The following is a 22,656-nucleotide window of genomic DNA, read 5'->3' on the forward strand; positions in this document are numbered from 1 at the left end:
ATTTAATAAGCCTGTTAAATCTCCACAAGCTAGCATGTATTGTTTTGTTAGTACCTTCTTTGTCGACAAATGGTTTTATTACTTGCTATAACCTGTTAACTAATCTTTCTTATTTAAGATCAGCTTGAGTGTAAATGCTCCTAAGCAGCGATTGGACAGTTTTCCATCCTATGCAGTCATCAAAGTGCGCAGATATTTGACTATTTGATGCAATTCTATATGTGCTCATACCAATATTTATTCGACAAGATAAATCATGTTGTATTGGTGCAAAGTTCGATAAAATGTATGCGGGTGTATCTGGCACAAAGTAGTTTCCGTTGCTTTCTCTGATCAAAGAGCAATGAGTATTATCTAAGGATGGCGCCTTGTGCGTGTATAATATGGTTGGGGCCCATTGCCGAAGTGTCCTTTAGTTTTCTTGTTTCAGTTCAACTTTACTTTTGGAGGAGTACTGTCCTCTATGTTTTGTATTATTTCCCTTTTCTCTCATTAAAGTTCTTGACATACTTTTCTTGTTTGGTGAAAAACTTTGTCACAGAAATTTTACATAATAGGAAGGGACAAGAGTAGAGCATACTGGAGAGTGTTGAAAATTGACAGGATGGAGCCTTCTGAGCTTAACATACGTGAAGATTCAGCTACCTATACTGAACGTGAGTGCTCTGACTTGTTGAGAAGGATACATGAGGGGAACAAGTCTACTGGAGGTCTGAAATTTGTCTCTACGTGTTACGGCATTGTCGGTATGTGAATTCTTGAGTATAACTTTTCTGATGCGAGAGGCTTCATTCTTCTGATTTCAGTTATCTCTATGCTCTTTGTTAGGTTTCATCAAATTTTTGGGTCCTTATTATATGCTGCTTATCACGAAAAGGAGGCAGATTGGTGCTATTTGTGGTCATGCTGTGTATGCTATCACTAAGAGTGAAATGATCCCAGTTCCAAATGCTGCAACAAGGTCAAAGATGGTTAATTATAGCAGTGAAAACAGGTGCGTCTTTTTCTATGTTTGGTTTGTCTTTCTCTGATAAGGATGTTTCATATGGTCCATCACTTTTAAACTTTTTGAGTCATCTATGTATTCTGGTTGTTTTTGTTTGACTTGTTATTGGTGCAAATTGGCATTTCTTACTCCAATGATAGAAGATTGGGCTGTAAAATAGTAGAATATTGAAATGAGTTTGAAAGCTTTCACTTCCTGCAAGTGAAGCTGGAGGTTAGGCACCATCTACCTCTCTCAGTTCCCCTGCATTGGTGGTACCCTGGTTAATAGCATTCAACCCAGTTTGCTGCACATCACACATTCTCTGGATATTTCTTGCCTTGTCTACTTCAAGATCATGCTTATTATCACTGTTACCATTATCAAAAAAAAGATCATGCTTATTATCTTGACACTGAGCTTGGCGTGGTCTGCATTTAAAGGTGTAAATTTTTGTTAGCCTTAGGTGTTAGCATCTCCAGCTGTTCTTGCTTATTTGACAGCTAGAATGTGGAGTTTCTGTTGTGTGCCTCTGAGTAATTATGCCATTTTCAGTTTTGGGAAGAGTTCATGCATTAAAGGAATGTTTGGTTTTGGGATTAGAAAAATGTCATATAAAGTTTGGTAGTCTGTATTGTGTTTGGTTGGTGCTCCGTTTCTGGTATAAGCAATACTGGTATAATTTTATATTGCAATTCCGGCATTTATTTTTTATGACTGAGAAATCCGTCTGGAGCCAACTCTTTGGCTAACCGCAATCGGGGATGATGGGCCTTTCCCTCTATCCTTTTTTTTTTAATTCTTTTTATAACTGTGGTGTCCGGGCCAGCTTGCCCGCACCTCGACTAGTTCGACGGAGTACCTACTACCTCTCACCAGCCTAGTTACTAGGTAACGCTATCCAGCAAGGATTGGACAAATGAGAAGTGCCCGCTAGGATTTGATCCTGAGACCTCATGGTTCTCAATCACTTTATTGACCACAAGATCACATCCTTCTCTCTACCCTTCTCCACTTAAATATTGGACTTAGTTCAATTAGCACAGAGTTTGAACTTGTGACCTAAGACACAAGTCCCTCAACCTTTGCCAATTGAGATAACCCCTTGGGGAATTTTGGCATTATTTTATATATACCGAATTCAACACAGGATAACTTATATGAGGATAAAGAACCTAAAAAACCAAATAACATTGGTTTCAGTTTTTTACTTTTTATTTACTCTAAAATCTTTCAAAGTTTGTGAAGAATTTCTTGCCAAAGAGACTTGACAATTCAACAAAGGGGAAAGACGTTTTGGGATTTGAGATTTAGAAGGGGTTTTCAAGATTGGGAAGTGAGTGAGTTTCAAAGATTGATAGACTTACTTTATAGGCAAGTGAATCCGGTGGATAATCCCGATGTGTGGTGGTGGGGCTTGAGAAATAATGGAGTGTTTTATGAGAAATTTTTGGTTAGGGAGGAGGTTGATTTCCCACGTAATGCTATATGGGTTCCAAGTGTGCTGAAGAAGGTGTGTTTCTTCACCTGGCTAGCCACCTTAGGGGTGATTTTGACAATGGAAAATCTTAGAAAGTGGAAGGTTGTCTGTGTCAGTTGGTGTTGCATGTGCAAGGAGGCTGGCGGGGACATGGACCATCTTCTTCTACATTGCGGGTTTACCATGGGATTATGGTGGGATATGTTGAAGTGGTTTCGAACTCCTTGGGCAATGCCAAGAAGTGTGAAAGTTCAGTTGGAAGAGTGGATAAGGAGGAGAAGATGAAGGGCTTGGAACGTGGTTCCACTTGCGTTAATGTGGGTGGTCTGAAGAGAGAGAAATAGGAGAGCTTTTGACAGAGTAGAGTCGAGTTTCTGTCAGTTAATGAGTAGTTGAGTAGTCTCTGCTCCCTTATTTTCTTTTGGTGTGAACAGGAAGTTCCTTGTAGTGTAGATGACTGGGCGGAGTTTGTAGAGAATCATATTGTGTAGATGCTTTACCTTTTGGTATATCCCTTGTATACGGCTAGTTTGGCCATGTTTATGAATGGAAATACCTTTACTTGATCCACAAAAAAAAAAAAAAAAAAAAAAAGAAAGAATAGTGACCATAACTGTGCAGTGAAACTGCAGTCGCAGTGCAAAAAAAGGTGACTGTTGGTCTCTTCAGCTTCCCCACATAATTGACATACGGAAAGAATGGTCTGCCCCTTTCTCTTTGTAGTACAATCCCTGCATTATAATCGCCGTATAACTTTGTCCGTGAACCAAACAAAATTAAAAGGTCTGTTTGGGAATTTAAATTTTGGAATGGATCTAATTTGATCTTATAGTCTAATCTAGTCAGTTTGAATTTCCAATTTGTCTTTAATCTTTGATATAAGTTGGATATTAATAGTGATGTGGTGAGGTTGGAGGTAGCAGGTACGCGGTGGAATAATTGAAGTTCGTGCAATAGCCGTACACCATCGTCATAAAGAAGGTTGTGATGCTCCACTAACATTTGGGCTGTATACAATTATCAGCTTAGGCAATATACACAATCTGATCAGTGGCCATGGAAATTCATTTGGAAGACTAAGGCTCCTTATAAGGTTTCATGTTTCTCTTGGCTGGTAGCAAGAGAAGCATGTCTCACCCAGGAAAACTTAAGGAGAAGGGGTTTTCATCTATGCACTAGATGTGTTCTGTGTGATGCAGCCAGAGAAAGTAACTCTTATTTATTTCTACATTGCTCTTTCACTATACAATTGTGGCAACTTTTCTTGAACATGGTAGGACTAAGTTGGACTATGCCGGCAACCAGCTGTGAGCTATTGAAGTGCTGGAACTATAATGGGGCAGCAGTAAGATAAAAGAGTTGGTGGAAACTTGTTCCGGCTATTATTTGGTGGATAATTTGGAAGGAGAGGAACAATAGAGTTTTTGAAGACAAATGCAATTCTGTGCTGAAAATCAAGAAGAATTGTATCATTTTGTTTCACTTTTGGTGTAAAGAAAACTATGTAGAAGAGGCTGAATCACTAGTTGATATGATAGGTTCCTTGTGAAGCAGTAGTCCTAGGGTTTTTGTAAGTATGGCTTCACTGTTATGGTGCAGGTTTAATATATATATATATATATAGTCTCAAAAAAAACTAGTATGTGGGCTGTATAGAAAGAGAAAAATAGGAGCGCTTTCTAAGGGACACAAAATGATTTTGTATATTTTTAAGGAATAACCTCTGATATCCCTTTTTTTCTCTTGGTGTACTAATGAGATTCCAATAAAAGTCTGGGTTTCTTTCCTAGAGATTCATATTTCTTTGTAGATTCTCTACTTTTTGGTAGACCGCTTACATACAAGAGTTTTTCTTTCCATTTATTTTACTATATCAAGTAAAAGTTAATGAGGACTTGTTCTCAATCCTGTATGCAAATTATTGTTTCAGATTTATCTTTATAAGGTTTGCAATTTGTTAATCTGGTATGTGGTACTAAATTATTTTAGTGTATGTTGGAGACAAAATATGCATGCACATTCGATTTCTTCTAATTATATAGGCATGTGAAGTAACGGAACATCAAAACTGAATAAAATAAGACTCGATCTGGATTTAATCTCCTTTTGGAGAGATATCCCCCCCCCCCCCCGAAAAAAAAAGTAAAAAAAGGGGCAAGAAAAAAGCAGACTTACAAAATTAACTGATGTTTAGTTTCAGTAATTTAGTTTTGGAGGTTCCTAGTCATCTAGTTTTCTTTAGGCCTTCCTTTGCTTACTATATGTGTTTGACTGTTAATTTTTGGGTCTATGGAGGAAAAGCATTGATGATGACTAAGAAAGTATCATGTTGGTTTGAACAATTCAGAAAAAAAAAAAAAAAAAGAAGAAGAATAGTACCATGTTGGTTCTGCTCTCTCTCTCTCTCTCTCTCTATGATGCGGGCAGGGTTGACGGGTTTTCCACAAAACTATAGGCCTTTGTACGTTTCTGTTCATTTCAACTTTTATTAGTTTTATGATCGGTTAGTCTTGATCTGCTCATGGTATAGGTACAGGAAACTCCTTTGCATGGTGGACCTTACGAAGGATTTCTTCTTCAGTTACTCATACCATGTTATGAGGAGTCTACAGAAGAACATGTGCAATAATGAGAGTGGACCAGACCTGTATGACACCATGTTTGTCTGGAATGAATATCTGACACGTGGAATACGAAATCTCCTTCACAACACTATTTGGACAGTGGCATTGGTTTATGGATTCTTCAAGCAGGTGATCATCTGGTATTTAAAGTTAATTTACATTGATTCCCACTCTTGTGGAATATAGGCCTACTGATCTAGCCCATGGAATGCAAGGAGAACCATATGATTCCACAAGCGTTCTTTTTCTCTTTTCTGTTTGGCTGGGGGTTGATATTAAGGATAGGATCAAACTTGTTTGTCTAACTGATTTCTCTTCCAGCTGTTGAATTATCTTGTTAATAGTGCTTCTGTTATTTAGGCAAGTCTGGGTGTCTTTTTCATGCGAACATATCTGAAAATGCTATTTCATGATTTTGTTTTGGGGCTTTATGTTGCAACACAAATAGAAGGGAAATTTAGGGTTCGTGATGGTGGTTTTGGAATAGGATTGGCATTGACTACGACAGCAACAACAACATACCCAGTGTAATCCCACAAGTGGGGTTTGGGGAGGATAGTACGCAGACCTTACCCCTACCTTTTTGAGGTAGAGATTACCTTTGTGAGGTAGAGAGGCTGTTTCCGATAGACCCTCGGCAGGAATGGCATTGACTAGTAGCATGAAATAGTAGCAGGCAGCAGTAAACAGAAGGCTGTTCTCTCCTGGTGAATAGTGAGGGGAATTGGTACAGGGATATGAAAATGGAAAAAAAAATAAAATTAGAAGTCCAGGAATTTCATGCCGAACTCCATAGGGCCTATATTCAAAGAACTGAAGTACCTGACCTTATGACCTGTTGCGTAACCTGACGATCTGCCACATAATTTTGCTATTTAAGAATGTTTATTGGATTGAAATGTGAGGCTGTTTTGTTTAAAGCATAATACATTATTCTTTCTCTTACTTTTTTTGTCAAGTTATTCTTACTATTAGTTTGATGCCTTGATACTTAGGTTGTTTTTGTGGTTTCCAAAGAGAAGCCTTTCTAAAACTAGATTGTCTGACTTACCTTATTCGCAAACTTAAGATGTACCATTAATCTAGTTATTCTGATGAATCCAGGATACTCTGTCTCTCTCTGGGCGGGACTTCAAGTTGACTTTGATAGCAAGACGTTCACGTCATTATGCTGGTACCAGGTAAACAGTTAAATATATTAAAGATGTATGTAGCTTGTTAATGCAAAATGCATTTATTGATTCGCCAAGGCAATGTCAAAAATATATATTGGTGAGCAGGTATGCTACTGCTCTTCTCACAAGTCTACCCAACTGTCTATACAAAGTGGTACTTTCTTTGAGCCAAACGTATAAATGAATTCATAAATCTTTAGTCATCTTAGATTTTCTTTCACGTGAAAGATTCTCCTAGTCCTTTCACTCTAATTGTGTCCACTCTGAAGGTTAGCTTTCCATGCTGCTTTCCTCTCAGGACCGAACTTCCTTATCTCCACTACTATCACCTCTTATACTATTTTAGGAAAAAACTCAATTGATACCTATTAGGGTTGGTACTTGGTCCATAGTTGTGAACCACTGAATAATGCAACATTAAGTGATTTATATCTTCTCCATCATTTTTGCTCATTCAACACGAACTGACAACTATTCGTTTCCTTCTAAGATAGTCAGCGAAAATTCACGATGAACACCGTCCATTTGGACAATACTTGGTTGAAGTTGAAAAAAAGTATTTGAAAGCTTCAGCTGTGTTTGGATATAAATTTCACTTGGATGAAAAGGAAAGGAAGGCTATGATTAAACTTGAGGAAATTGATCATGGTAGGCTACATGCGCAGGAAGATATCACTGTTACTGCTGAAAGGAATTCACTTCCTTCACAGGCAGAAGAGGTGTCACAGAGACAGAAATGAAGGGAGATATGGATAAAGCAAAGAGTACGAATACAAATTTGTTCACTGGAAAGCTTATGCACATTAGAGATTTAATTGTATTGATAAAATTAAAATTGGGGAGAAGCTGGTGGAAGATGAGGAAAGTATCAGAAATTACATAGTAGGTTATTATAAGGGGTTATTTGCAGAAGTGGAGCATTGGAGGCCCACGTGGCATGATGAAGAAGTGGCCAAATTAACTGACGAGGACAGGGAATGGTTCCAAAGGCCCTTCACTTGAAGAGGTTGAAGATGTTAAATCGTGTGGTAGGGATATGATACATACTATTTATCCTTTGGAGGGAGATTTATTTTGGTTAATAGTGTGTCCGATGATATACCAACTTATTTAATGTCATTATTCCCTATACCTTTAGTGGTTGAAAAGAAAATCAACTCCATTAGGAGTCATTTTCTCTGGGAAGGAAATGTAGAGAGAAAAATGCAGTTGGTGAAATGACAGAAAGTAATGAGAAGTGTGAAAGTGGGAGGAGTTGTGTTGAGGAATTTGAAGTTTCATAACAAGATTCTACAGTGCAAATGACTATGGAGATTTAACGAGGAAGAAAATGAGCCTCAAAATGAGCCTCGGAACAAACTGATTACCACTAAATATGGTAAAAAGGCTTTCTGGGATCCTAGTCCAATGATTTCATATATAGGAGCCACTTTGTGAAATTATATTTGTAGTTATGGCCTGTGTTACAAAATTCTGTCATTTATATAGTGGTGAAGCTTGGAAATTGGTCCAAAACTAGATTTTGGACAGGTGTTTGGGCAGGAGTCATGGTCTTGGAAGATGCTTTGGAAGACCAAAGTACCAATTAAAGTTGCTGGTTTTGGATGGATTGCTGCCCGGCACAAATGTCTTACTCAAGATATGCTAGAAGAGAATATGCTTTATGCAACAGGTGTTTTTCTTCTGAAGAAAATCAGGAATATGTTAATCATCTATTTCTTCACTGCAAGCATACGGCATAGATCAGGGATCTGTTCCGTAATATCTATGGGTGAAATGGGTAATGCCTAATAGTGTTAGAAATTTATTGGAGATTTGGAAGTTTCAAATAGTAGGCAAGAGGAGGGAGAAGATATGGAAGACCATTCTTTTGTGCATCACGTGGACCATTTGACTGGAAAGACACAGAAGATGCCTTGAACATCAGAGGCTCTAGATTCCTATGCTATCCTTGCAAAATCTATATTTCTGGTGTAAGGAAAGGGTAGTGGAAAACTTGAAACGATTTTTAGCTTTAATGGAACTGTAGGAGTACATTTTGTATCTGTTTTTCTTTGGTAGTTTGCTTGTACTCTATAAGTACCTTCTTGGTATTCCTTTTGAATTTCTTTATAAAACTTATCTACGTGAGAAAATTGCAAATAATATTTGATTGAAGTTAATGTCCAAATGCCTATCAAGATCTTTCCTTTTTAGGTGCTTTTTGTTAAGAACGCGGAGCTTCTTTTAACTATATTCTAAAAGCTAGTTCAAGTGGTGAGGATTATGCGGAATCATATGAGGAGATCACATTCCATACAAATAGCCAATGGGATTCTAACCCATAGCCTTCCTCTGCACTCCGAGGATTGAACATATGTAGCGTGGAGTAGCATAATATGGGTGTCACCAATGTTGGATTGCCCAACATCAAGGATGGGTCTAACTCTGATACCGTATTAAGAAAATGGATGTTGAGCCTAACTGTATCTGAAAGGCTAGCTTAAATGGTGATGATTGTCCATAACCGTATGAGGAGGCTTCAACCCATACACTTAATTGATGTGGGATTCTACTTTCTTGTTTTCCCTTTCTCCAAGCTTCCACTTGTCGAGCATGAGTACCAAGATCCCATGGTGAACTCTCTTGCATACATGTCCTCTCTATATTGCTCTATAGTCACTTTAACCTATCCCGATGTAACTGTAGATCTTGAGTATGAATTCATCTAGTTCTTTTCTTCCAAATTCTGACTCCTTAGGGAGTTTAGTCCTAAGGTAGACACCTAGTGGTTTCTATAATGAGGTCAACTGGTGATGCTACTCTATTTCTTACTATGAGCCTGTTTGGACGGGCTTAAAAAAAGCAGCTTATAAGCCAAAAAAAAAAAAAAAAAAAAATTGGGGTAGCCCAACTTATTTTTTTTGGCTTATAAGCTGCTTTAGATAAGCTAAGCCAAACGGGCCCAATTATTTTTTTGAGCTTATTTTAAGCACAAAATGACTTATAAGCTGGCCAGCCAAACACAAAAAGTTGAAAACAGCTTATAAGCTGTTTTCAGCAATTTATAAGCCATTCCAAACGGGCTTTATGTCATATGCACGTGGCATGGAGATGCTTCCTTCAGGAATAAGTCTCTAAATCATTTGTTCGACTAGTCGACTTTCCCATCTGGTACCAAGAAAGAATCTTTCCCTTATATGATCTCTTTCCAGAAACTTGCTTCATAAGGGCTTGTTACTTCGTTTGAAAATCATCCATTACTCGATCTCCCATATTACTCAAATATCACCTTTCCCCGTTATGCATTTCTAACATTTGAGGATGTCCATAGCCATTCCAAAAGGAACATATTGAAGGCCTTTAGTCTCCTGATCCTAACACTCTCCCTTTTTTTTTTTTTTTTTTTTTTTTTTTTTTTTTTTTTTTTTTTTTTTTTTTTTGTGTGTTGTTGTTGTTGTATTCCTCAGCATTCCTTAATGCTGGCAACCTCCAAAAAGGACAGTAAAGAAAAAGAAAAGATAAACTTACAGTGCTCCTAATAAATCTACAAGATCATCTACATTCTCTATACATTGTTCTTTACACCAAAAGTAGAATGATGCAATACAATTCTCCTTCACTTTCTGAATAGAATGTGATGTATCTTCAAAGCATCTCCCATTCCTTTCTTTCCATACCGTCCACCAGATGCATGAAGGGATTACTTTCCACCAGTTTTTCTGGCTCTTGCTTCCCCCTCTTCTAATCCAGCGGCTTAGCAAGTCAGCAGTATGCTCAGGCATTGTCCATTGGACTTCTGTGAGACATAAGAACATTGTCCATAATTGTGCTGTAAATCTAACACACTCCCATTTTGAAGGATCTACCTTCTGCATTCACTACTTTTTAATCTTAAATCTCTATGTTGGACGGTGGCAATTTCTGTACGTTGAGTAGTCACTAATGACAATATTTTTACTTATAAAACTGACTACAAGGTAATATCTGAGTTTCTTATGACGGTCATGCAATCTGGAAAATGACATGTGATATCTTCTGTTTGCTCAGTGTATATTAGCCTTGTTCTGCCCTATTGAACAGTTTAAAGTGTACTGTTCTCATTATAAAATACAAAAGCTTTTGGGCCTTGTCATGGATAAGATATATTATAGGAAAAATTAAGCTGAGCGTCCATTCAGGCATCTAGTTTGTCAATTTTGGCCCAACTATCCACTTCTTACCCCAATTAACCCTTCGGCAATTTAGTTTGCAAGTCTCCCACGTGAGGCTCTGTTTATTGGATCTATCTCTTCCATGGCTTCTCCATCTCCTTCTACACTTTCCCAAAGCTCCTCACTCAACTAACTTATTTCCCTTCTCCCCATATTCCTCGTTCTCCGCTCCTCTCTGTTTCTTCGCTTATATACTTTTTCCCTTCTTCCATTCAAACAATGCCCTACAGAAATGGAGCTCCAAATCCGAATCCTAACAAGCCGGAGACACCTCGTGCTCTCTTTATTCAAAAATGGAATCTTCCTGTGTTCCCCTTTCAATGTTATTTCTCCCATGAAAAATCCTCTATCTGTGCTCTACTCTCTAGATCTCTACAGCTATTATTCTAACTTCTCTATATTGTGAAGAAGAAGACTCCTTCTGTATTTCCCTGTTTTGTGTGTGCGTGAGCAGTGGAGTTTTGGGATGACGATGGAGATGAACGCTGCCGGGGGAACGAGCTCGTGAGCGGCGTGAGCTCTGATGTTTGCCAAAGTGCTGATGAAGAATTAGCTCTCTGCCCTCTCCTATGTCATGGTTTCTATGTATATGATGGCGCATCTGTTGTGGTTCTGCCTAATCCCTATGTTTTCTTGAGTAGTGACTCTCATTGTGCTACTGTGGGAATGAAACAATGGATGATGGTGTACAGATGGAGATATGGTGGTGTTAGATAGGAATTTTTTAGTCCCCGCATAGTTTTACAATGTTTATGCATTGTTATACAAAGCATATACATTAATGTATAGTGTATATAAAAAGGCATCAAGCAGATGCAAAAGTTACAAAAGAAGTTGAAAAACTTATACATAGCTATACAGAACAGATACATTATCTATACACTGCAACTTGAGTTGGTTTCGTGTGTTTATACCTGATTATACAAAGCATATACATTATATAGACAAAGTAGATACCATGGGCTACATCGGCTGCAAACTAGATGTGTGGGCCGTATATATACATTAGTATATATACCGATGATACAGTGGGCTCGGCTGCAAACTAGATGCGTGGGCCGTATATATGGGTTATTTCCCCTATATTATATATATATAGACACACACACACATACGTATGTGTGTGTGTGTGGGAGAGAGAGTATTTAACATTTTTGATATGGATAGGAAGTATGGTATTTAACGATTTTGTACTGCGTGTGTGTAGAAGTAGTTACAGTTTATCATCTAAACTTTCTCGATATTAGTCTACATTTGCAGAAGGTATTCTATTTTGGCAAGTTGGCCAAGTTTTCTGTATGATCTGTGGCTTCAATCCATGGTTGGCAGTTAATAGCATAGTCTACGTGGCTACTGATGAGCTAGTATAGCTTATGTTTACAGGAAACCAGACAACCTGCAGCATAACTTAATAAAGTTATTATAGAAAGATGCCCAGGCTTGCAATATTTGTTACTGTACATTTTAAATGGGTGATTGTGTAGTACTTTTTAGCATGGTTTATTATGCAATCCCATAGGTTTCAGGTATCTGTTCAACTACTGGACATTTCCATCAGTCTTCTTGAATTATATTTCTCATCTGGCATCATGTCTTTCTTCTTAGAGCGCACTCTTCAATTCTGGTGCTGACTGTTTTTTTTTTGGCCTTTCTAGATATCTGAAGCGAGGCGTAAATGAAAATGGTAGAGTTGCGAATGATGTTGAGACTGAGCAGATGCTATTTGAGGATGTCGCTGAAGATTTGCCAGTGCAAATTAGTTCTGTTGTTCAAAATCGTGGGTCCATCCCGCTCTTTTGGTTTCAGGAAACTTCACGACTAATTCTTAAGCCTGATATTATATGTATGTTCAAGCTAGTTCATGCTACCTTTGTAAGAATTTAAAATTGCTGTTAGGTTAACTTAGTGTTTGTCATTTAGTGTCAAAGAAGGATCAAACATATGAAGCAACGAGACTTCATTTCGAGAATCTTGCTGAGAGATATGGGAACCCCATAATTATATTGGATCTGATTAAGGTGAGGGATGTTTTTTTCAGTCTGTTGTTGTCTCTGTCAAAGGATCAGACTCATACTGTTATAATGTCTTAAGGGGCAAGTAAAAACATGTATCTTCTTTGGAGCAGAGAGCCTTCTTCCTTGAACACCCTGATTCCCCCCTCCCTAGCTCACTAGGCATGCTAATATGCTAAAAGAAGAGAGAATAAGGAGAAAAGCATCTCACCACTGTGAAATTCTTCAATTGACAGACCCAAGAAAAAAAGCCCCGGGAGTCTATCCTTCGCACGGAATTTGCTAATGCAATTGAATTCATCAATAAGGATCTATCTGAGGAGAATCGACTTAGATTTCTCCACTGGGATTTGAACAAGCATTCACGAGGGTATTTGACTTTTTTATTTCTGTTTCTTTAACTTCTTATTCAAAGATCTGATTTGCTATAACTTTTGCTTTTTCTTTTCCCCCCTTTTTCAGCAAAGCTACAAATGTCTTGTTTTCTCTGGGAAAAGTGGCTACATATGCATTGAATTTGACAGGTTTCTTCTATTGTCAAGTAACACCAGCCTTAAGATCTGAGGGATGTTTGAAATGGCCGACTATCGAGTAAGTTTCTCATGTCATTTGACAAATGCAAACATTGGGAAGACATTCTTTCTATACAAATAATCTGCTTTCATGTGTTGGCACATATAGAGTTCTGTATAATTGCGTTGATTATTTACATCATGTCCAATTGGTCATTTCTCATCTTAAGCAAAGTCTTATCTTTTTTTGGTGTTTCATTCTCTTTGATGTTTCACCTTATCCCTCTATGCTGCTGTCAGAAGACCAATCAATTTTGTATTATTTCTTTACACTCACGGTCTTGAATATCTAGATTTTTTTTTTCCCTCTTTGGTGTAGTTGCATTAAGTATCCTCCTTCGGGTAGTGATTCCCTTTTTTATCCCCCTTCTTAAGAGCTTATGGAAATTTTATGGACTAATGAATGTAAATCTTGCCAAGCTGCATCAAACGGATGGTAATTCTTGAAGTGTGTGACCATCTCATCAAAAAGCTTTAGCTTAAGTGAGCATACTTTAAATTACTTAATTATGTCTTCACACGCGCTCCCTCACCTGCGGGCTTCAATTTTTTTCATGGGCCAAACACATGGAAATGGGTGGCGGTGAGACTCTAATCCAGGACCTCTGCCTGCTTTCATATTATTTTGAAATGTGTGACCATCTCATTTAAAAGCTTAAGCTATTAGAGAGCATATTTTTAATTACTTCATTATGTATTCAACAGTGATGACCATCTTTTCCTGAACTTCCTGTATTTAAAGTTTGGATCAGTTATTGGTCTAACATACTACTAATAAATTACCCCAGGAGAAAGTCATGTATCCGAATTGCGAAAGAACTGCAGTCTGTAGTTATGCTGTGCTTGTCATCTCAGTTGATTGGCTGGGTATAATTGTCTTGAGACGGAAATAGGCTAAAACTTTTGAGACATCTCGTTTTTGGTGTTTGACTTATTGTTTTGTCATATTCGAAGTCCTAAGTGATCAGCCCCCGGTCTCTGCAGTCTAGACAGGTGAAAAGGCTCACTAGACGTATGAGGCTGCAGGACGGCATACTTGTGCTGATTTAGATTTGAATTTGTGGAGGGATGGTGCAAAACAAATTAGGTTTTAGTCCCTGTCATTGTCAGATGGCATGATTAAGGGATATGCTTATGCTTAGAGGAATTAACTTGATACACATGAACAATAATTAGTTTTAAAACAAAATTACAAGCTTCATATAATTGTTTCTTTTTAAAATCTATTCATTCATCATCAATTAAGATTCGATTTATATTGTTTCCTTGGGATCAAATTTGATCCTATGAGGTGGGACAAAGGCACAGATGTTTCTACATTTTTTTTGAAACTGGTAAATTGTATTCCTCAGCATTTAGGATATGCTGGAGACCATCAAAAAGAGTTAAACTGAAGGCAGAAAGAGTAAAAGAAATACTTACATTGATCTTAATAGATCTACAAACTGATCTATATCTTCTAATCCTATTTCTTTACACCAAAAGTAGAAAGATACTATACAATTCCATTTGACTTTCTGAATGGAATTGGATCTATCTTCAAAACACCTTTCATTCCTTTCTTTCCAAATAGTCCGCCAAATACAATGAGGGATCATCCTCCACCATTTTTTCTGGCTCTTGCTGCCTCCTCTTCTCATCCAACAACTTAGTAAATCTGCAGTATGCTCAGGCATAGTCCAGTTAGTCTCTGTCAGGTTGAAGAACAAAGACCAAAGCTGTGCTGTGAATTTGCAGTGAAGAAAAAGATGGTTGTTGGTTTCATTGCAAAGATAACATCTGGAAACTATGATGCGTCCCTTTCTCCTCAATACTTCATGTGTTAAACAAGCTCTCGTTGCCACCAGCCAGGTGAAACATTTCACCTTGGTTGGGGCTGGACACTTCCATATTTTGAGCCAAAATTTTGACTGCTCCCCATTCTGCACCATGTCCTCCTTTTTGTAAACCCTGCTTACAGTGAATTGCCCATCAATATTGTGTCTCCATCTCAAAGCGTCTGGATCAGAGGTAGTGCCATGAAAATTACCAGTTCTATTCAACAAACTAACCACCCTTTCCACCTCCCAGTCATTCAAAAATCTTCTAAAAGTTAAGTCCCATCCCTGAGCACTCCAAACTTCATGTATAGTGACCTCTGGGTTGTCACTTAAAATGAATAGATCTGGATAAACTTCCATAAGTGGGACTTGTTCATTCCAAGCATCTCTCCAGAACTTTGCTTTTTTCCCATCTCCTACTTTCATCTGCAAGTTCCTTTCCAACTTTGGCCACAGAGCTCTTATTGTTTTCCATACTCCAACACCATAAGTACCATTACTCACATTAGTACAACATGGATTGAGTTCACCAAATTTGCATTTAATAACCTCCTTCCACAGTGCATTTTCCTCACTATTGTACCTCCATAGCCATTTCATCAATAAGCTATTGTTTTGTGATCTCAAGTTTCTGATGCCCAAACCACCTCTCTCTTTCCCCTTCATTGCTATCTGCCATTTCACCAAGTTGTAACCTTTGCCCTCTCTATTCCCATGCCACAAGAACTCCCTTCTGAGTCTATTCAGAATTTTCTGTATATTGGAAGGTAAAGGGAACAAGGGCATAACAGAAGTAGGCAAAGAATCTAGGAGAGAGTTGATAAGAGTCAGCCTTCCTCCCAGAGATAAATATTGAGCCTTCCACCTAGCCAGTTTTTTTTTTTCCGTTTTCTCCACTATACCATCCCAGATTTCCCCTGCTTTGTGTTTGCTTCCTAGAGGCATGCCAAGGTAAGTTGTTGGCAAGTTCTCCACTTTACAGCCATAAGATGTGAGCAAGATTTTGTATGTTTGGCACCTCCTTTATTGGAAACAAACTTGTTTTCCCCCAGTTGACTTTCAATCCAGAACAGGCCTCAAAAATTGTCAAAATCATTCTAATGTAACCAATCTGCTCAACCTTAGGCTCACAGAAGATCACTGTGTCATCTGCATACTGCAAATGACATATTTCCTTCATCTGCCCCCTGCAGATGTTTCTACATAAGTAGGTCCAAATGTGGTAGAAAGCCGAGCCGAATGCCAAGGTGTAGGGGAAGCCCTTTACACTAATAATCGCTGGCCATAACCTGCTTTCCAACATTTTCTAATAGAGACCGCATCAACTATCCTCGTGCATTTATTCTTGTTCTGCAATAGGGGATGTGGGTATATCTGTTCCCAAATGATGAATACTACACACCCCTTGCCCAAAAACCTGCCAGCTCCTCTGTTTATCCATTCTCTAGTACTGTAAATAACATAGTATCTCGTAGTTTCTTCCCAGTTCTACCTATCAAGACTCCCTGGTTCTAGCGCTCTTCATTGTGAAAGAGGTTTCTCTGTTTTTCCTTCAGAAAGCTTTTGGTACAGTCCTACTCTTTTGCTATTTGATTGGCTTCCTTATACAATGCCTTGCTATAATTTTTCTTGATGCCATGGTACATCTGCTACCTTTCAAGTCATTACAACAAGAGTCAAAAGGGCTTTTCCATTTTCAGTGATTCAGCTTAGAAATTCTGCAATCAGAGTTTTCCAAAGATGATAGGAAACTTATACGTTGATGTGAGGTATCACTTGAAGTAGGTCAATAACAAAGGGATAACGTTGAATTGAATATACATTAGGTTCTTCTGTTGGATGTTTGAGCTGCTTAGAATTGTATTTTAAAAATAGTTGCAATGATGTGGCACAGATATGCTGCTGCTAGTAATGTGGATCGTATGAGACATTTTGACCCTGATGTTGAGAAACAATATAATAATGACAACAGTGAGTCAGATAACTCAGATGGGAAAACCAGTGGATGTAACTACGTGAGTAACGGCTATCTGAAACCAGCAATGTTCCAAAGGGGGGTGCTAAGGACAAATTGCATAGATTGTTTGGATCGTACTAATGTGGCACAGTATGCATATGGATTGGCTGCTTTGGGTCATCAATTCCATGCATTAGGAGTTACAAATTCAACAAAGATAGACCTTGATGATCCTTTGGCGGAAGAATTAATGGGGTTCTATGAGAGGATGGGTGACACACTTGCTCATCAATATGGTGGCTCTGCAGCTCACAACAAGGTATAGCTGGTGCTTAGCATTTCCCTTTTCTTTTTGCACATTATTTATAAATCAATATTTCATTAAAAAATAAAGACCTCATCGGTGTCAAAACTATGTTAAGTTGAAAACATGACACAACCCGAGTCATTCAGAGTCGTCCATCAAGTTTGCCAACTGTCAATTAATATGGTTATTTACTTCCATCTCTAATTTTCTTTCTGCAAATTATTAGGTTGGCTAGACTGTAATGAAAATTATTTGCGATAATTCTTAATGCAGTAGATGATACATTAGTCTTTCAGTTTTCTTATTTGATATTTGAAATGACTGTACTCCCTAGGCAGATAAAAATATCATAGAAGTTTCGTTTTCCCAAAAAAAAAAAAAAAAAAAGTATCAAAGAAGTTATGTTACAAACAGCTACATTGTTGTGATTTCTAGGGTGTCTGGGTGGGGAGTTCATGTGTTTTGTACTCCCAACTCTGTTATATCTTTTCTTTTGTTTTTCATCTTCACTATAAGGTGTGAAAATTAGTTTCTTGCAAATTGAGAAAGGAAAGAACCTTTTGACTTGTAATTAGAGCCAGCGACCTAATAGAACTATTTTTTTTTGTTTTTTTGTTTTTTTGTAAATAGAAGATACAATCCAGCGATTAGAAAATGAAACTTAAGGAGATAAAATGGTAGGGACCCGAAATTAGTTATTCTTGCCTCATTTTTATTTGCTATTATCCCGTACGCCTCCTTGATACTAATGGAAACGAAGCCCAGGACATTCTACACGTGTATGTTTTATCTTTTCTCATCCAATGTTAATAGTTTAATCTTGGGACAACGTCCTGCAGATATTTTCAAAGAGGAGGGGCCAGTGGAAAGCTGCAATTCAATCACAGGAGTTCTTTAGGACTCTTCAGAGATATTACAGCAATGCCTACATGGATGCAGAAAAACAAAATGCTATTAATGTGTAAGCTCATTTTCTCTTTATTCGCATGTGTCAACGCAGTCTGAGCGAGTGGTTTAGTTTGTGCAAATCCTTTAAGTTCAACTTCTCTTCTTCTGATAATCTATTTGCCAAGTTACTTGAAATTTCAGATAGTTTTAACAATGTCTATGAGCCTGCTAGTTGGAATTCTGATGACATTCTATGAACAGGTTTTTGGGGTACTTTCAGCCGCAAGAGGGTAGACCTGATATATGGGAACTGGACATGTATCAGCATTACTATGTGGGTAGGAATGGGGAAAGCTATGTTGGTGACAATGGAAGGTATGATTGTCAGACCTGTGATGTTATGCCTCTTTAACTTTCTTGCTTTCCATAGATTAGATATTTATCATCTAAATCAGGATGAGACTAGACTAATATATAAGACAAAGGCTTTGATATTCTGTTGCATTTTCAAGGTTTACTTAATTTACTCGGAGATAATGTGTTTCAACAGAGATGGCAGAAATGTGCCCCCTAGCGACTTGATCTTTTCCTGTAATTTCTTGTTTTGAAGTAAGGATTATGGTGATAAACAGGTCGCTCTTTCAAAGATCATTCTCAGATGGGAACATTCTTCATGAAAGTCAATTTCCCCTATCAACTCGGAATATTGGAAAGGGTCTTTCTAAGTCTAATAATTCAAAAGAAGGAAGCAAAGCTCTCTCCGAATCAACACCGGAAATGTCAACTTGTGAAAGTGATTTGACATATTCAAGGTACACAAAATTTATATGATTGAAGGAAGTCTCTTAGGTTTTGCATCTTTTTTATACCGTGCAATTATGGATCTATTGGTGATTCTGCAATGTTTTAGCTAGTGACCTGCTAATTTGGACTACTCTCTACATTATTGTGCTATTAGGATTTATTAGTTACTTTCCTATTTTCTGCTTTTTTGGGGGTCATATTTTAAAAGTGGAGCTCTAATTTTGACCTGAAAATCATGTCAGGTGGAATGGGTTCTTATTTAACCCACTTTCTTCTCCCTATTTCCTTTAAAAGACTTAATGCAGCCCCGTGCAGCCCCGTTTCTCGTTCAATATTCTTAACTGGTTCTTTTTCCTTCTCACCAGCTTTTCTGTTGCTGCTTTTGCCCCAAATTACCCAAATTATGTGCCACACTTCCTATTGCAATTGCTTTTTTTGTCCTCTTTCTGCAAACAAGCTTTTTCCCTGTGCAGGTCAATGCTTTTTCAGTATGTTTCTGTAAAAAAAGTACTGGAAGTTTTGTTAGTCTGTGAGGTATCAGTGTTATAATCTTGGAGTTAGAATGGTACAAGTTTTAGGTTTTCAAGTAAGATACATCCCACATTATATGAATCTAATATTCATTATACATTAACTCATCCAGACATTTTTCTCCTGTTATTTTCTCATATGTTACCGGAGTTACAGTCTCAGTGTAATGGCGATGACCAGCAGTTGATGACCGAACTCTCATCGGGGTGAACCCAAACTTCACTACCTGTTAATCGTGAACACATCATAAGGGCGCTCAATTGCCCAAACCAACACTCTTAGACATACCATGTATAGATAATCCTCAAAATGTGGATACCATAGCATAATCACATGCATAATACATCCCGACAAGCGATTGCATCATTCACGTATTCCAAAATGTATAAACTACTTCCGTAGGGTCATCATGGACCTCCTAAAGATGTCAAGAGGTTGGGAACTGCCCATAAACTCAACAAAATAAAGGTGGAAGCTCACCACTGTGCCTGGAACATATGAGAATCGCCTGCTAGACTCACCTATACTTGCTAAAGAATCTGCAGATCAAAGGTTGGGAAGTGAGTCTTATGACCCAGTAAGTCTCATAAACTACCTTTAAAAAGGTTGAACAAGATTTTAATTTATAAGCAAGCATACATAATGTAACATAACACAATGCAACATGAGTTACCCTTCTAAAAAAATAATGCAATGCAAAGTGTCATATACATAGCAATACTATATCTACGGGACTACTTATATGAGTGTCGGATATGCACGGATCTAGAGGTCGGATTTGGCATAATCTAAATTTTAAGATTCGGGGTGCGGACCTTGCGGATATGAGAAGGGGTTCTAAAATAATTCAAAATTATAAGAAAGATAACAATCTATGCTAGAAATAAAAGAGAAAAATAATTTTTTATAGTTATGTTTCATTTATAATTAAATATTAATTTTTAATTAACTTAAAATCAGAGATGTTAAGTGTCCACTCTTCAAGAGCTCTCCGTTTCTTTCTATTTTCAAATTTTTTCTCAGATTGGTCCATGGATTTGGTCAAAGTATCCAATGTCGTTTTGACCAGATCCGAAGAATCCGGTTTTGATGTCGTTTCGGACAGGTTAGCAAAAGTGAACGGTCCGAGCAACATATGATAGCAGATACATATCATACAGGACCTACTTATATGAAGAATCATATGCAAAATTTGAGGAAAAAGAAAAGGCTTCTTTGTATTTCCGTACAACCTTACATCCCATGAGAAGGGGTATTTAAACAATGAATCGTAAAACTAATTGAAATTACAATGAAAAGAAATATTCTATTCCTATAATTAACCTAGGACAAGGAAAATAAAGGCTCCTAGTCATGCTGATTAATTAACACAATCAACACCACCTTCAAGTTGGAGCAAAGATATTGGGCATGCCAAACTTGCAAATTGAAGTATGAAAAGTCCTTTTGTTGAGACCTTTTGCAAGCACATCCGCTAGCTGTTTTCCTGGCGGTGCTGGTGCATGAAACAAACTTAAGGTACCACTTGTAGCTTTCTCTTTGATGAAGTGCCGATCAATTTCAATATGTTTTGTGTGGTCATATTGAACAAGATCTGAGCTATTCTAATTGCAGCTTTGTGTTCACAGTACAAGGAAAGTTTTCCTTTTTCAGAAAATCCCAATTCTTCCGGTAACTTTTGTAGCCAAAGATGCTCATAAATATCGTGGGTCTATATTTCTACTTTAGCACTGGATCTGGCAACTATACTTGCTTCTTGCTTCTCCAAGTAACCACGTTCCCTTCTACGAGTGTACAGTAACCGTATGTAGATCTTCTATCATCTAAAGATCCAGTGCAATCCGTGTCTATAAAAGCTTCTATCTGGACTTGACCATGTTTAGAGAAAAGAAAAGTTTTCCCTAGAGCAGACTTATATACTGCGAAATGTGAAAGACAACTTGCATATGAGAATCTCAGGGACTGACTCACCAAGCTGACTGAATAGGCTATGTCTGGTCTAGTGTGAGAGAGATAAATGAGTCATCCAACCTCTGATATCGCTTCTTATCAATTGACTCTCCAACCTGTGTTTGTAACTTGTGATTCCTTTCTACAGGCAATTCTGCTAGTTTGCAACCTATCAAACCAATTTCTTTCAAGAGATCTAGAATATACTTCATTTAAGAAATAAAGATTCATCTTTTTGATCTAGCAACCTCAATCCCCCAAAATACTGCAACTTTTCGAGATCTTTGATTCTCAAAGTCTTGTGCTAACAACTTCTTCAATTGGGTCATCTCCTATGATTACTATGTCATCAACATATACTATGGGAAGAGGAGTTCACCCTTTTGATGTCTTATGAAGATGGTATGATCAACGTTGCTTTGTTGGTGATCGAAAGGAATCATCGCTTGGGAGAACTTGTGAAACCAAGCTCTAGGGTATTGCTTCAGTCAGCACAAGGCTTTTTTTTTTTTTTTTTTTTGTTGAGAAGGTAACATGTCCGCACAAGGCTTTTTTGAGGCTGCACACCTTTCCCTTACTTTGTTCAGTTTCAAATCCAAGAGGGATCTCCATGTACACCTCTTCTCCTAAGTATCCATTAAGAAATGCATTCTTCACATACACCTCTTCTCCTAAGTATCCATTAAGAAATGCATTCTTCACATCCAACTGTTGGAAGTCCCATTCAAGATTAGCTGCACAGGACAAAAGAATTCTGATATGGTTCATCTTTGCAACTGGGTCAACTCTATAAGTTTGAGTGAATCCCTTGGCAACCAATCTTTCTTTTGATCTTTCAATTGAGCCATCAACTTTATGTTTCCCACACTGAACACCCATTTGGAGCCAACCAACTTTTTGTCTGGTGGTGAAGTGACAAGTCCCCAACACTTTTTTTTTTTATTTTTTTTTGACAAAGCCTTCATATTTTCAATCAATGCTTGCTTCATTTAGGATCTGCAAAAGCTTCCCTCCAATTTTGGATAATAGACACAAAAGTAATAGACAAGGCAAAGGCTCTATAAAATGAAGATAGGAATTATAGGAGACAAATTAAATAAAGGATGTTTGGTATAAGATTTGACTTTTTTCTATGAGCAACAGGCAAAATAAAGGATGTTTGGTATAAGATTTGACTTTTTTCTATGAGCAACAGGCAAATCTAACTCATTAGAAAATGTAGATAACTCACCAGTAGAAGAGGATCCAACTTCAGCAGATTGTGTAATGACTTCTTTTGCTCTATTTCTCCTTGAGTAAGCTATCATATCAAATCTATCCAAACATCCAAAAGTCTCCACTTGAAAATTGTCTCCAGT

At 37.7% G+C, this 22,656-nt stretch overlaps 1 protein-coding gene across 1 annotated transcript in view; it reads left to right on the plus strand.

Annotated features, from left to right (window-relative positions):
- LOC132041192 (phosphoinositide phosphatase SAC2-like) overlaps window positions 1-22,656 on the plus strand; it is a 29,298-nt gene that overhangs the window by 1,194 nt on the left and 5,448 nt on the right. The window contains exons 2-13 of the mRNA XM_059432016.1: window positions 542-746; window positions 829-994; window positions 4,996-5,218; window positions 6,194-6,270; window positions 12,113-12,300; window positions 12,378-12,475; window positions 12,706-12,839; window positions 12,932-13,060; window positions 16,756-17,137; window positions 17,965-18,086; window positions 18,275-18,388; window positions 18,646-18,825. Of these exons, the coding sequence (XP_059287999.1) occupies window positions 542-746; window positions 829-994; window positions 4,996-5,218; window positions 6,194-6,270; window positions 12,113-12,300; window positions 12,378-12,475; window positions 12,706-12,839; window positions 12,932-13,060; window positions 16,756-17,137; window positions 17,965-18,086; window positions 18,275-18,388; window positions 18,646-18,825 (2,018 nt within the window). The remainder of the gene's footprint in view (window positions 1-541; window positions 747-828; window positions 995-4,995; window positions 5,219-6,193; window positions 6,271-12,112; window positions 12,301-12,377; window positions 12,476-12,705; window positions 12,840-12,931; window positions 13,061-16,755; window positions 17,138-17,964; window positions 18,087-18,274; window positions 18,389-18,645; window positions 18,826-22,656) is intronic.

The sequence above is a fragment of the Lycium ferocissimum genome, chromosome 12 (genome assembly GCF_029784015.1).
Source record: "Lycium ferocissimum isolate CSIRO_LF1 chromosome 12, AGI_CSIRO_Lferr_CH_V1, whole genome shotgun sequence".
In the NCBI taxonomy this organism is placed as follows: domain Eukaryota; kingdom Viridiplantae; phylum Streptophyta; class Magnoliopsida; order Solanales; family Solanaceae; genus Lycium; species Lycium ferocissimum.